Source organism: Mustela nigripes, chromosome 5, assembly GCF_022355385.1.
Source record: "Mustela nigripes isolate SB6536 chromosome 5, MUSNIG.SB6536, whole genome shotgun sequence".
NCBI classification, from domain to species: domain Eukaryota; kingdom Metazoa; phylum Chordata; class Mammalia; order Carnivora; family Mustelidae; genus Mustela; species Mustela nigripes.
In genome coordinates this window covers 31,004,366-31,018,412 of record NC_081561.1, presented here as the reverse complement: position 1 = coordinate 31,018,412, position 14,047 = coordinate 31,004,366, and the positions used below count along the sequence as shown (strand labels likewise).

The 14,047-nt window shown below is 49.1% G+C and overlaps 1 protein-coding gene across 3 annotated transcripts; it reads right to left on the bottom strand.

The window, feature by feature from the left end:
• Positions 1–42: 42 nt before the first annotated feature.
• KIFC1 (kinesin family member C1) lies at positions 43–13,007 on the bottom strand. 3 transcript variants are annotated; one of them, XM_059400019.1, is made up of 11 exons: positions 12,828–12,936; positions 8,130–8,270; positions 7,943–8,042; positions 6,926–6,979; positions 6,758–6,808; positions 6,155–6,549; positions 4,714–5,493; positions 3,761–4,051; positions 3,586–3,659; positions 3,383–3,458; positions 52–237 (listed from the first exon to the last, which is right to left on the bottom strand). In XM_059400019.1, the coding sequence occupies exons 1-11, from the start codon at positions 12,837–12,839 to the stop codon at positions 193–195; spliced, it is 2,019 nt and encodes a 672-aa protein (XP_059256002.1). In that variant the 5' UTR covers positions 12,840–12,936; the 3' UTR covers positions 52–192. The 3 variants fall into 3 exon arrangements, with proteins under 3 accessions (XP_059256003.1, XP_059256002.1, XP_059256004.1); XM_059400021.1 differs by having other exon boundaries at positions 53–237; positions 6,155–6,552; positions 12,828–13,007; XM_059400020.1 differs by lacking the exon at positions 3,761–4,051 and having other exon boundaries at positions 43–237; positions 6,155–6,552.
• Between the last annotated feature and the right edge of the window lie 1,040 nt (positions 13,008–14,047).

Sequence of the window (14,047 nt, the reverse complement as noted above, 5' to 3'; positions counted from 1 at the left end):
GTAGATCCATAGTTTCCATTTTTACAGATATGGGCCATCGCTAATAAAACCTTTATTTAAAGAAAAAAAAACAACAAAAAACTGTTCTTTATTTGATAGACCCAGGTCACACAGAGCCCCTCCCCCCCAACAAAGCATCCCTCAGCCGTCCCACCCCACCCCGAAACACACATGTAGGATCTGGATCTGTCTTCATTTCCTGTTGGCCTGGGCCGTACCAATAACACACTGGTTCACCTGCGGGCAGAGGGTTTAGACAGGATAAAAAGGTTTTCTGAATAACCAAAATAACGGTTTTCTCCAAGATTGTCTCCCACTCCCAATATTGGGGCTGCCCTCAGAAAATACTGAAACAAGGGCTCTAAAGGCAGGTTCAGGCTGGTCTCAGGTAAGGTTAGGTCTATGCCCACTAACCACACCAGGTCTGGAGGAGGTGAAGAGGCCTGCTTGAGAAGGGATAGAAGTCACACACAGGAGCAGAGAGAGATGGAGTATCCATTACCGTAGCCCAGAGACCCCAGGCTCTCCCACCACTTACCGGTGAATAAGTTAGACAAAACATGAATAACACTCATTTAAGAACTAAGTCTCCTTGGAACATAAATGCTCCCAAGTCTAGGCAGGATATGTACAAGATCAATCTAGAAAAAAAAGACTACTGGGGGATGAATACCCAACTTTTGTAGCAACATGGACGGGACTGGAAGAGATTATGCTGAGTGAAATAAATCAAGCAGAGAGAGTCAATTACATGGTTTCACTTATTTGTGGAGCATAACAAATAGCATGGAGGACAAGGGGAGATGGAGAGGAGAAGGGAGTTGAGGGTAATTGGAAGGGGAAGTGAGCCATGAGAGACTATAGACTCTGAAAAACAATCTGAGGGTTTTGAAGGGGCGGGGGGTGGGAGGTTGGGGGAACTAGGTGGGGGGTAGTAGAGAGGGGACGGATGGGGGGGAGTGGGGGGTGGGGGAAAAAAAAAAAAAAACGTTACGCTGAAAAAAAATTTAAAAAAAAAAAAAAAAAAAGACTACTGAGTCCTGTCTAAAGGACACAGGAGCCAACCAAAAACAGCTCCCACTGGCCAAAGATGGGGCAATTTGAGCATCAGAAAGAATAATGACTACAAAGGATATATATCAAATCCATAACATCTGTAAAGTAACAACCCCCAGATAAAAACTCACTTGGTCACCTTTGGAAGCTGCCAAAATACCAACTTCTAAGACTGAAAATTGATAAACAATCTAGCATTTACCTTGCTTTTCCTATACAGACTGGATTTCAGAGTAACCAAATACACGGCAAGGGAAAGTTCTTTATAAAAGAGACAAGACTAATAAATGTAAAGTTAGAGAAAATTAAGCTCCCTAATGAAATAATACATGTAGGTGTGATCATTGTTCTATAAAATCACTAAGTGAAATCACTAACTCAATAGGGAGTTTTCAAATGGTAACAAGCTGGTAACACCCAAATCCCGTGATTTGATTTTTATTTCATTAAATGTAAAACAATTGGATATTAGGGGCCTCCTGATGCAATAGAAAGTATACGGTACTAAGTTTTCTTGTCAAGAAATATAAGCCTGATTCTAATCTGATCAAGCCCTTAAATCGACTAGATAACAAAAAGTTTGGAAGAAGGAGGAAGCAACCAGCCAAAATCCAGAATATGGTATATTCTACAGGATAAATGACCCTATTTCTTCAACAAATAAATACCATAAAAGAGGTGAGATTATTACGGATTAAAAGAAATGTAAGACATTTCGACAAGATGAATGGGTGCCCCTTGCTTTGAGCCGGATTGGGACAAGCCTAATATATTCAAGACATTTCTGAGACAATCAGGAGAAATTTAATAACGCAATAACTTTAGGATACTAAAGAGTTTATGCTGTTGGCTGTTAATGATGTTGATATAATTGAACTTGCAAGATAGCCAGGGGAATCCTGATGAAAACAGAAGCCCAGGGCAAGGTACCAAGGGAACAGACTACTTCCTTGGCAGCAACAGATGCTCACTGCGGGGAAGCGTAGGTACAGCAGAAGGGCACACCTGACCAGAGATGCTGAATAAAGCCAGAACCCACCAAAGGGCTATACCCTCAAGAAAGGAGTAGTCAGAGGGAAAAATTATCCTCCAGAGACAGAGAGTAAAGAAACTGTAGTGGCAGAAGCATTAGTCTCCTAGAGAATTCAGGGCATGCCTTCCCTCCACTTAATGTTTAAGTGGGTTTTGGAGCCTGACTTCATACTACTTGGAATGCTCTGAAAAACATCTAAGTCTCTCTCTTTCTCTCTTTTTTAAGATTTTATTTATTTATTTGACAGAGAGAGAGAGAGAGAGCACAAGTAGAGGGAGAGGCAAAACAGCTGTTGGAGAGGGAGAAGTAGACTCCCCGAGGAACAGGGAGCCCAGTGCAGGGTTCAATCCCAGGACCCTGGGATCATGACCCGAGCCAAAGGCAGACGCTTAAGCAACTGAGCCACCCATGTGCCCCTCTCTCTTTTTTTGAGAGAGAGACTGTGTGCATGCACAGGGCAGGGGGGCAGAGGGGGAGGGACAGAATCTTAAGTGGGCTCCATGCAACATGGGGCTTGACCTCACAACACTGAGATCATGACCTGAATTGAAATTGAGAGATGGACACTGAACTGACTGAGCCACCCAGGAACCTGCAACTAAGTCTCTTCTGATCCAGCGATCCCACTGCTAAGAAGCTTTCCTACTTAGATGGAACTACACAAATACAAAATGACGTGTATGGACAAGGTTAGTTAACTTGGTCTTGTTTATAATAGAAAAAAGGGTGGAAACAATCCAAGTGTCCAGTAGAGGGAACTGGTGGATAAACTTTGGTGCAGCCACAGAGTGCAGTCCCAGGTTGACATAAAAATAATGGACGATCTCTGTGTGCTGGTGGGGAGTAATCTCAGGGCTGTCTTGTTAAGCAGAACACAGTACAGAACAACATACATATATGAAAAGAGAGAGAGAGACGGCTTCCGTATAAGGAGGGAATAAGCACATGCATATTGTTTCTATTTGCAAGAAGAAACACTGAAAAAAAAGTAAAATGTTAAATGTTAAAAACGACTACCTCTACCAGGACTGGTGGGGGGAATGGGAAGCACAGGGGTAGTGGTAAAACTTCATTTTTTACCTCTTTAACTACCTATTTTTAAAAATTAAAAAACCTCAAGACCCAATAGCTAAAAATGGATCTAGAGAGGTGGCGCCCCAGATGCCTGGCAATCCTTTCCAGATGAATGTGCCCTTGGCCTGAAGGGCTGAATGGGCTCCTAAAGGGTCAGAATAAAGACATCTACAACCACCCAGGTGTCCTAACGGTGCCTGGGCTTGGTGGTAACTGCACCTTGGAGGCAAAGCGTAGGGAGTTGAGGGACTCAGAGACGTTCTCTTCTAGGGGGGAAATGTTCACGAACATGAGCCTGTGGAGAGAGGAGAGGGGGCCAAACCCCAGCATCAGTGGCTGGGTGGACACTGTTGCCTCTTTCCCGCCCCTGACCCCAGCCTCGCAGTCTCCACCCAACTGCTCTATCTGTCCCTTTCACTCACATCTTAGCACTGCCACCCAGAGAGTTCTGCAGCAGGTAGGTGAGCTTGCTGTTCCGGTAAGGAACGTGGGACTCCTAGAGGGTTGAGGGAGACAGGTGATTAGGATAGGACAGGGTTAGGCATGAGCAGTCTCAATTTACCCCAGGTCCTACCGGCCCCCCATCCCCATTCCCACCTTGTTACTCAAGGCCATGATGACCAGCCCCAGGGTGGATAGGCTGCTGTTAATGGCTTGTGTTTCCCGAAGGCGTTCCCGTTCCCCAGGGCCAAGGGCTAAGCCAGGGTCTAACCGCTCACTCCCAGCCAGGTCCACAAGGCTGAGGGGAGCCGCACACTGCAGGCCTCGTCCAGCATGCTCCCCAGAGATCTGTAGCTGGAACACACTGTGACTACGTGATGATCTCTCGTTTTGGGACGTGCGGGCCACTGCCCGGTTCTGGCGGGCCAGCTGGAGCAGGGCCTCCACCTGGGGATAGGAGCAGCAAGGGGCAAAAGCAAGCAGGGGGTCAGCATACAGCTATGTTGGTAGCAATGAACCAGAGTCAGCGCCTGCCCTCTTGAAGATTTCTTTCTAGCCAGTGAAGAGACAGAATGACGCAGTATAACGTACTGCTATGGCTAAGAGTACTGAGGAGTAAGGAGTGTGAAGGTAAGGTGAGGGTTGCAATTTTCGACAGGATGGCCAGGGACAGCTTCAGTGCCTTAAACTCTGAAGGCAGTGAGGGGGGCAAGCCATTGGAGGAGAGGAACATTCAGGCAAAGGCCCCAATAGGAGACTGCTGATGAGATGGCTGGGGAACAGCCAGGAGGCCAGCATGGCTAGAGTGAGCTGAGCAAGAGTAGCAGCAGGAAATGGGACCTGAGAGGCAGCCGGAAGGGGCCAGGAAGCCCTCGGCAGGGGCCAGGAAGCCCTTGGCAGGTGCGTCACTCCACCCCCTTGTTCCCTAAGGCAGACAGATTGACCTTACAGCCTACTGGCCAGAACTGATGTGTCGACCCACCTACAAGACCTACTCTTCTTCGCCCACCCTTCCACTCTCTCCTGTCCCCTCCCCCTTCCACCTGTATCCTGGGCCACCCTGAACACTCCTCCCCACTTCTCCAGTCCCAGTGCCCTTTGGGGCTTACCTCTTTCTCACAGGAGACAGGAACATATCGGGCATTGGTGACAGTAAGTTCCTCACTCCCCGGCCCTGCCCGGCGAATCTCACACTCACTGCCCTGGCCCTTCCGGGTCCCCGTGGCCAGCAGGTCTCGGACAGTCTCATTGTAGATCTCTACGTAGCTTGCCACAAAGCTGTAGGTCCAGCCCTGGCCGCCCAGCTCCTGGGCCACGGAGAAAAGGTGCCGCAGGGCCCGAGGGATCAGGCCCTCCACCTGGGGCTCTCCCCCAGGCCCGCCCTCCATGGTGAAGGTCTTGCCACTGCCTGTCTGGCCGTAGGCAAAGATGCATACTGGGTAGCCATCCAGGGCTGACTGGACAAGCATGGCGATCTCCTCAAACACTTGGTCCTGCCCGCTCCCGGGTGGAAAAACCCGGTCAAAGGAGAAGTCGTGGCGGGTGGTGGGGGCTGGCGTCCCACTCAGGGTCCCACGACGCTCGTCAGACCGGGAGATGCTGAGGCGGGTTGGAGTATCCGAGGACCCACCGGGGCCAGAGGGAAACAGGAGGAAGCCCGGGGATGGGGTGGGCTCCCCCGGAAGGACAGGGCGCACCCGGCAGAACACACGGATATTGCCTTTGAGTTCCTGCAGCTGGTTGTGCAGTCGCCGGCGCTCCATCTCTAGCCCATGGAGACGTTCTCCTTGTGCCACCAGTAAGGTCGCCTGGGTGGCAGCCTCCTGTCGCAGAGATGCCACCTCCGCTTGGCTGCCCGACAGAGCCACTTCCGACGCCTGCAGCCTCCTCTGTCCAGAACGGAATGGACACAGAGGGTGAGACATAGCGAAGCATAAGGATAAGTAATGATGAGGCGGGGGGTGGAGCCAGGGTGGTCCCTGTCCCCAAGGACTTCACAGTCTGCTAGGGAAAGAGGTAAGAAAAGTAGGAATCATGGTATCAGATTAGGGAGTGTTACGGGATCCCCAAAAGGGTCACAGGGACAATGGTAGTTAAGCTGATGCCTAAGAGTATCAGAATAAACCAAAGAAAAGACGGAGAACAGGAAGAATTTTCCACAAAGAGGGACGTACACTCGCACGTCCTGAAGAGAAGATTGAATCATTTGAGAAACTGCAAGTAATTCCATCTATTTGGTGTTCACCAAGTAGGCAAACAGACATGAGAAGAGGAAGAGAAAACACTGTGGGGGTTTCTGATCAGCAAACAAAGAGACAGAGGAGGAGATGAAGGACTAGGGGAGACACAGATGGGGAGGGGGCTTGCTACGAAAACAGTCAGGGTAGGGAGAAGTGGGGCTGAAGGCAAAATATAGTCAGAGAAGTGGGCAGGGGTGGAGAAGGACAGAGGAATACTGCTGGAAAGAGGTGGCCAGGTACTCCAAGCCCAAAGTGACTTCAGGGTAACCCAGAAAGGAGAGTTGGCGTTTGGTGAGAAGGTGGCCCTTACCTCCTGCTCCTCCAGCCGGGCAGCCAGTCCCCTTCGCTCCTCCTGTAATCCCACTTGTTCTTTCTGGAGCTCTTGCACCAAGCCCTGCTGTGTGCCCAGCTGCTCTTCCAGCTCCAGGACACGGGCCCTGAGGTTCCCCAGCTCCTGCTGGCCCTGCTCAGCCTGGGCTTGCACCCTGGCCAACTCCCCTTCCAGTGTCCTGCACTCTGCCCCCAGGACCCTGGCCTGTTGCTGGGCCTCCTTGAGCTGGTCCTGCAGTTGCTGGTTCTCCTGGTTCAGTGTCTGAGTCCTCTCCCGGCAGCACTTCAGCTCGGCATTTAGGTCACATAACTGACCCTTTAAGTCCCAGGCTGGACGTTTGGTGGGTTTCTTCCCTCCCAGCGTGGGAGGGGCAGCTGCTAAGATGGGCACAGAAAGGAAAAAGGTCAGGGAGGCCGTGGCTTTCCATCTCTCCTCCCTCCCAGCCTTTAAGGCCTCCACACCTGCTGCAACACCTCTTTGCCCTCCAGACAGGTAAGGACCCAAATGAATTTTTTTGGATGCTCACCACCTCCTCTCTTCCCTATCCCAGCTTCTCACCCAGTGGTTATGCTTAGCACCTACCTCCAGGCTTCTGGGCAGGAACGGCAGGGTCTGGTTTCTGTTTCTTCAACACTAGAGAATCGGGGAGTTAACTTAAGGAATCACAGCACCACTGTCCTTCTCCCTCCATCATCTCCCTTTACATATACCCCAGATCTCCCCTCAACCCCAGCTCTGAAGAACTATTACCTGTGCCTATAGTTGTGGAACAGCGGGGTCCTGTCTTCTTGGGAACTTTGGGAGCTATTGGGAGATGGGAGAGAACAAAGTAGACAATCAGTCTCAGGGGGACATGAACTCTGGCTGGGCCAGGTGCAGAGAAGTTGCTTTTTTCTGAGGATTAGAAATAAGATAACTTCCCTCTTCCCTGAAGACTGGCCAGCTTCTGAAGATATCTTTCCCAGGGCAGATATTACTCGAGACACGAAGAAAGGGGCACCTGAGTGGCTCAGTCAGTTAAGCATCTGCCTTCAGCTCATGTCATATTCCCAGGGTCCTGGGCTCCAGCCCCACATGGAGCTCTACATCGGGCTACCAGCTCAGAGGGAAACCTGCTTCTCTCTCTCCCTTTGCCCTTCCTGCCCCCCACTGCTGCTCACTCTTCTCTCACTCACACTCTCTGTCTCTCTCTCTCAAATACATAAACAAAATCTTAAAAAAAAAAAAAAAAAAAAAGGACACCAAGATAAGCAAAAAGAACAGGGGGCAGAGCCATGTGTCAAGTGCATTACCATTTATATATATTAAAAAAATATTGGAGAACATGTCCAGATTTGCTTGAACGCCCACACAACGCAGTGGAAGGGATAGAACATCCGCAGAATGCTCCTGGGGAGGGGAACTGAGTGGCTGGGGGACAGGGGTAGGAGGGAGACTTTCCACTGTGTAATGACTGTACTTTTGGAATTTGGAGGTGGGGGGTGTTGCAGAAGGAGAGGGAGAGAGAATCCCAAGGGGGCTCCACACCATAGTAAAGCCTGATTTGGGGTTCCATCTCATGATCCTAAGATCATGACTTGAGGCAAAATCAAGAGTCAGATGCTTAACCCACTGAGCTACCCAGGTACGCCTTGTGTCTTTGGAATTTTGAAACAAGTGAGACCTATGACCTATTCAAAATAAGCTAAAATTAGAAGACAAGAAATAAGAGATCTGAAGAGCACTGGACTTCTATGCCCTTGGTTTCTGCCAACTGCTAGAACCCACCTGTGGTCTGGCTTTGTGTCTGTGGCCTCACAGTGAGGGCTGGTGGTCTGGGGTGTGACGTGGCAATTTTGGTCACTGTGTCCAGTCCTCGTGTCCTTTTCTGGAGACAGACAAGAATGGGGTCCATTTACTCTCCCTGATTGGGTTAGACACACACACACTCAAAGCTTTTCCACACCCAGCTCACCTTCTCTGGCTCCAAGGCATCCTCCATCCGGTCAGGTCCCCTCTTAAACCTGGTTCCCGGGAGAGGCAGGCGAGAAGGAGCCTTGACCAGGGGCCTCTTCAGCTCTACGTTCCCCCTCACTTCCAACAAGGGGGACCTCTGCTGAGAAAAGAGAGACTCTTCAGACACACCCTAGAGTCCAAATGTCCCAAGAACTCCCTTCTTTGGTCCCCTAGCCTAATTCTCAACCACCAACAAGCACTGACTAAGGACCTCTTGTGCACAAACCGAGGCCAACAGATCATGTGCCAGTGAAAAGGCACAGAGAGAAGCGGGACATAATGCAAAAGTGGGAGAAAGCTCTAAGGAAAAAGTTGGACAGATGCTGGACTTCAGCTAACTTTAAGGGTAGTACTTATTTTTTTAAAAAATATTTATTTGACAGAGAGTGCATGTACATGAGGGAGAGTGGCAGACAGAGGGAGTGGGGGAAGCAGGCTCCCCGCTGAGGAAGGAGCCTAATACCAGGCTCAATCCCAGAACCCTGGGATCATAACAAAGGCAGACACTTAACTGACTCAGCCACTCAGGCACCCCAAGTGTAGTACTTAAACAAGCACAGAGATGGGGTGCCTGGGTGGCTCAGTCATTGAATGTCTGCCTTTAGCTCGAGTCATGATCCCAGGGTCCTGGGATTGAGTCCCGCCTTGGGCCCCCAGCTCAGCAGGAAGCCTGCTTCTCTCTCTCCCACTCCCCCTGCTTGTGTTTCCTCTCTCGCTGTATCTGTCAAATAAATAAATAAAAACCTTAAATAAATACATAAACAAGCACAGAGAAATGGACACTTTTTTCAGATGGCAAAACCTCAAACACACACATGATATGGCTGGGAAACCAACAGGCTCTTTCAGCTGCAATGGAGAATCATAACTAAGAGAGAGCGGATGACCCATAAGGCTAAAGACTAGATGGGAGGAGCAAGTAATATTTTACTTTTTTTTTAAATTATTTTTAGAGAGGGAGAGAGAGAGAGTTTACACAGGTTCTACACCCAGTCCGAGCCCCATGTGGGGCTCAATCTCATGACCCTGAGATCATGACCTAAGCTGAAATTAAGAGTCTGATGCTCAACCGACTGAGCCACCCAGGCGCTTCAAGTGGGTAACATTTTAGAATTTGTTTTAAATGCTTCCTCTGTATCAACTTAATCCATACAGCAGCCCACTGAGGAGGAGCTATTATTAGCCTCATTTTGCAGATGAGGGAAGGAAAGCACTGAGAGGTAGAATAGCTTGTCTAAGGTCATCAGTGAGTAAAAGGCAGAGCCACAGTTAGAATCCAGACAGTCTGGTTCTGGAGGCCATGTGTTTAACTGCTGGACTATATTGACCCATAGGACTTTGATGCCAGGCTAAGGGGGAGTTTAGGCTTTAGTCTCGTTTATGTGGAAAACCAGATAACAGTTTTTGATCAGGCACAGGAAAAATATACAAAAGAGCCTACTTATAAAAAATAATGAGTTGTAAGTAAGCTGACTTACATAGAGAAGACTAAGAAGCAGCATGACCCAGTATGGAGATCACCAAAGTGGAGGTGTGTGTCGGGGGTGGGGGAGGGCATTGGGAAAGACAGACCCGCTCCTACACCTCAATTTGGTGCCTGGAGATTATGTCCATTTCATGGCTACTCCTGTCTAGGGTGAACAACCATTCTAGATTGCACAGGACTAACAGGTTTCTGAGGACACAGAACTTCTCAGTGCTAAAACCATCTCTGATCCCACCATCAGGACAGCACTATGTAGACTGTTCAACTTCTGATCTTCACTATAGTTAACTTTTAATTCCAAGGCCAGTGTCTGGCTTACTTCATTCATTCAATATTTACTTAGTGCCCTGTTATGTGCCAGAAAATGATCTGGGTTGGGGAGTAATAGATGTGATCCCTGCCTCCAAAATACTCATGAAAAAATGGGGAAGAGAAGCATTTAAAGAGATTATTAAAACTTTACTGACAGCTACCATAAAAAGTGCCCAAAGGAGGGGTTGAGCACGTAGTTCAGAGGGGAGAGTGACAGAAAATACTTCTAAAAGGTCTTTTAAGGCAAAACCTTGAAGATGAAAAAGAGTTAGCCAAGGAGCTTGGGCCAAGGAAGAGCATCCCAGGCAGAAAGCAAGGAGGGATGCACGCAAGGAATGTCAAGTCGTTCGGTTTAGCTGACACATGGAGTATGCATGGGAAGTGGGGAGATGAAGGGAAGGGATTGTGGAAGTCAGCATGCCATGAAGAGTCTAGCATTTACTGAAGGCAAGAGGGACCTTGATGATTTTTTCAGAATAGTAAGACTAGATTTATACCAAAATAGCAACATAAGGAATGAATGGAAGTAGATGAGGGGTATGACAGGCAGAAAGAATGTATCATTCCTTTCTTCCTTCATCCAACAAGGATTTGTTGCACTAAGATTTGTTGCAAGACTGCTCTGTACCAGACACTGTTCTAGAAGCTGGGGTGAGAGTAATGAACAAAATCCCTGCTCTCCCAGAAGTAAATTTATAGAGTATTCTTTCCAAACTAGAGTACCAGAAAATTTAAGCTCTTCAAAAAATGATCCACTTTCTCAATTCTCCCAAAGATGTATACACCTCTTGCCATTCTAGAAGCATAAGAGAGAAGTTAATTCATTAGATATAAAAGATGCATAGAGCTTAATTTTCATGGAACTCAGCCGAGAGGGGCTGTTTTAGGAGCTTGAGGGCTAAGTAAAAATCCATTTGAGAGAGGGCTGGATTACTGGAAACCAAGTATTGATCTAACTAGGAGCTGGCCTGGTGAGGTGGTGAGGATAGGTAGAGGGCAGGCAGTGAGGGAGATGGAGGAGTCCAGGCTGATTCCAATGATGCCTGCCACATTTCCAACAACCAAGAGAACAGGAGGAAGGGCTGGTTTTTCTTTTTTTTTTTAATTTATTTGGGGCTCCTAAATGGCTCAGTCAGTTGAGCATCTGCCTTCGGCTGGGGTCACAATCCCGGAGTCTTGGGATCGAGCCCCACATTGGGCTCCTCCCTCCTCAACGGAAGCCTGCTTTTCTCTCTCTCCCTTTGCTGCTCTCTCCTACTTGTGTGCTGTCAAATAAGTAAATAAAATCTTTAAAAAAAAAATTACTGGAGAGACAGAGAGTGCACTTGAGTAGGGGGAGGGGCAGAGGAAGAAAATCTTCAAGCAGACTCCCCACTGAGTGCAGAGCCCTACATGGGGTTTGATCTCATGACCCATGAGATCATGACCTGAGCCGAAACGAAGAGTGGGTCATTTAATGGATCGAGCCACCTAGGCGCCCCTATTCTTGTTTCCTAATTAAACTTTTCATTTAAAACTCATTGCAGATTCACATGAAGTTGTAAGAAACAACATGAAGAGATTCCAGATACCATGAGATATACTCAAGGATGTTTACAGTGCATCCCTATAGAGAAAACTCTGGAACAATTTGATGCCCTGGTGTTTTAAATTTTAGTTTATTGGTTTATTGTCTTTCCTTACATTAGATTGTGAGCATAAGAACATATCTGTTTTGTTCACAACTATATAACTAGTACAATGTCTGCTATATGGCATGACTCAATATGTTTTTAAAGGAATGAAACTAGAGTCCACCAGTGGGGGAACACTTAAACTGTGATATAGTCAGACCACAGGCTTCTATGCAAATAAAAAGGGAGGGGGAAAAAAAGGAGGTGACATTATTTTTCCTGCTGCCTGCAGAAATATGCACCAAGAATAGAGTTATTTAACATGACACATTTCCCATCTCCCCACAGAATGGCAGCTTCTCATAGAATGGCATCTAGAGAGATGACAGGGATTAGTCTTGTTTATCGTTGCATCCCAAGTATCTACAACTGTGCCTGGCACACAGTAGGTACTCAGTAAACATGAGAAGGCTTCCATTATTTTACATGTTACAATCATACTGCTCTGCTCTTCAGCTGTCAGAATACAAAGAACATCTCTTCAGGTTGAAACTTGTTTTGGGTAAATCTGATAGTAAATAATAAACAGAGAATCCAGACAGGAGCCTTTTTCTGGCACCAAAAGTCAATACACTCTCGCTGTCACACATCTCTCTCCACTGGGGAGGGGAGGCTGCAGATGGTTGTGGGGCACAGTAGGTCGCTGATAAGAGAAGAAACTAAGTCAAACCAGTCTCAGGGGGCAGAGATCTCTGTAAAACCTGGAGAAGGAGAGAGAATGAGGAGTCCTTCCGTTCAGATTATCCCAATCCCTCTATCCCTTCCAGCACTCCAAAGCGACAGCAAGGAGAGGGGACTGGAAAGATCCTCAGCGGGGATTTGGCCTCAGGTACCATTTCCCCAGCGGCAGATGGAATCTCAGATCTCTCCTTTCTCAATCACACACTGCAATCGTGGGTAGGAACCGAGAAGTAGGTAGGAGCCAGGCAGGCCTGAGAATCCGAAATGGGAAATCCTAGAGACATGAAAGTGTGGAAGGGTGTATGGGGCTCCCTGAAATGAGGGGAGGACGGGCTGTCATGCATTCCTACTTCCTGGGGCTGCTTCCCGCCCTCTCCGTCCGTCCTATCCACTGTGCGGGGACGCACGGACTTTCGCCCTCCAAACAGGCAGGACCAAGGCGGGCCGGGAGCCGAGGAGGCTCGTCAGCATCGGGGGCAGGAGACCCAACGCGGCTTCTACTCACCTGCGGCTCCATGTCCAGTTCCGTGCCACACGCTCCAGGAGAGCACAATGGAAGAGGACACGGCGCCGGGGCTCCTGGCACCCGCGTTCTCTCACCTGCTCGCGACACAAAGCACGCGCGCTCCGGACTCCGGTGGCTATCCCGATGCCACACCCGCCACTTTTGAATTCCAACCGCCGCCACCCTTCTCACCTCCCTCCGCACGCAAGGGCCAATCGTCGCCGTCGCCACAGCCGAGGGCCAATCGCAGCGCCCTCCGCCTCCCGAGGCCACACCCGCCCAGGCGGGCTCCTTCTCCTTCCTGCTTCGCGGGCGTCGGGGCGACGAGCTGGTTAGTCACACTTCCGGCTTCGCTTCCACCTCCATCACCCTCCCCTCCTGTAGCAGTAGTCGCGCCGCACTTCCGCTCGGCTCCGAGCTGCCGCACCTTGCGTCAAAAAAGTGCCTGGAACGCGCCGCACGAACTTAGCTGGTGTGGGGGCCGGAGCGCTAGAGGAAAGGAATCACGCGTGCGCAAACGGGGACGCGGTTCGGGGGCGGGACGCGACGAGCCCCGCCTAGCGACTGCATCCGGGAGCGCGCTTGTTACTCTCGACTGGTTCGTCGTGATTGCGGTTGGTGGTGCGGAGCGTTTCTGCGGGTTTAAACTCCTGAGAAAGCTCCCAGAAAGCGAGAGCAGGAGCCCTCCCGCGAATGTGAGAGTGGCCGCAGCTGCTCCTTCCCCAGTCATTTTGGCATTTTTTTTTTTTTCCACCAAACTTAGGGAGCTTAGTTACAGCCTGGTGCTCCTGGAAGCCCGGCAGTTGGGATTCGAGGCTCAGAGGAGTTTTCTCTGCAGTCCCCCTTCATCACCCTACCTACTAGGTACCTGGGCTCTGATACTGGTGCTGGGGAGCTGACTTCGGGCCTTCGGAGCCTCGAACCCACCGATGGCATATGGCTTATATTTATGGAATATTTGATGTTTTTCAGGCTGTGTGCACGTGCATTATATCTCTTAATAACTGCTAAATTCACTGAGCTCTTACTATGTGTCGAGTGTTCTGCATCTTTTTTTCTGCAGGCTGGACGAAGGAGGAAGGATTAGAAAGGTTTAGAAAGTAACAAGCACAAGGTCACACTGCTGCCTGGGAGTGGATCTAGGTTCCATTAGCTTCAATATCCAAGCTGTAGGTTACCTCACACTACCTCTGACAATCTTAGTGTCAAAGTCACCAAAC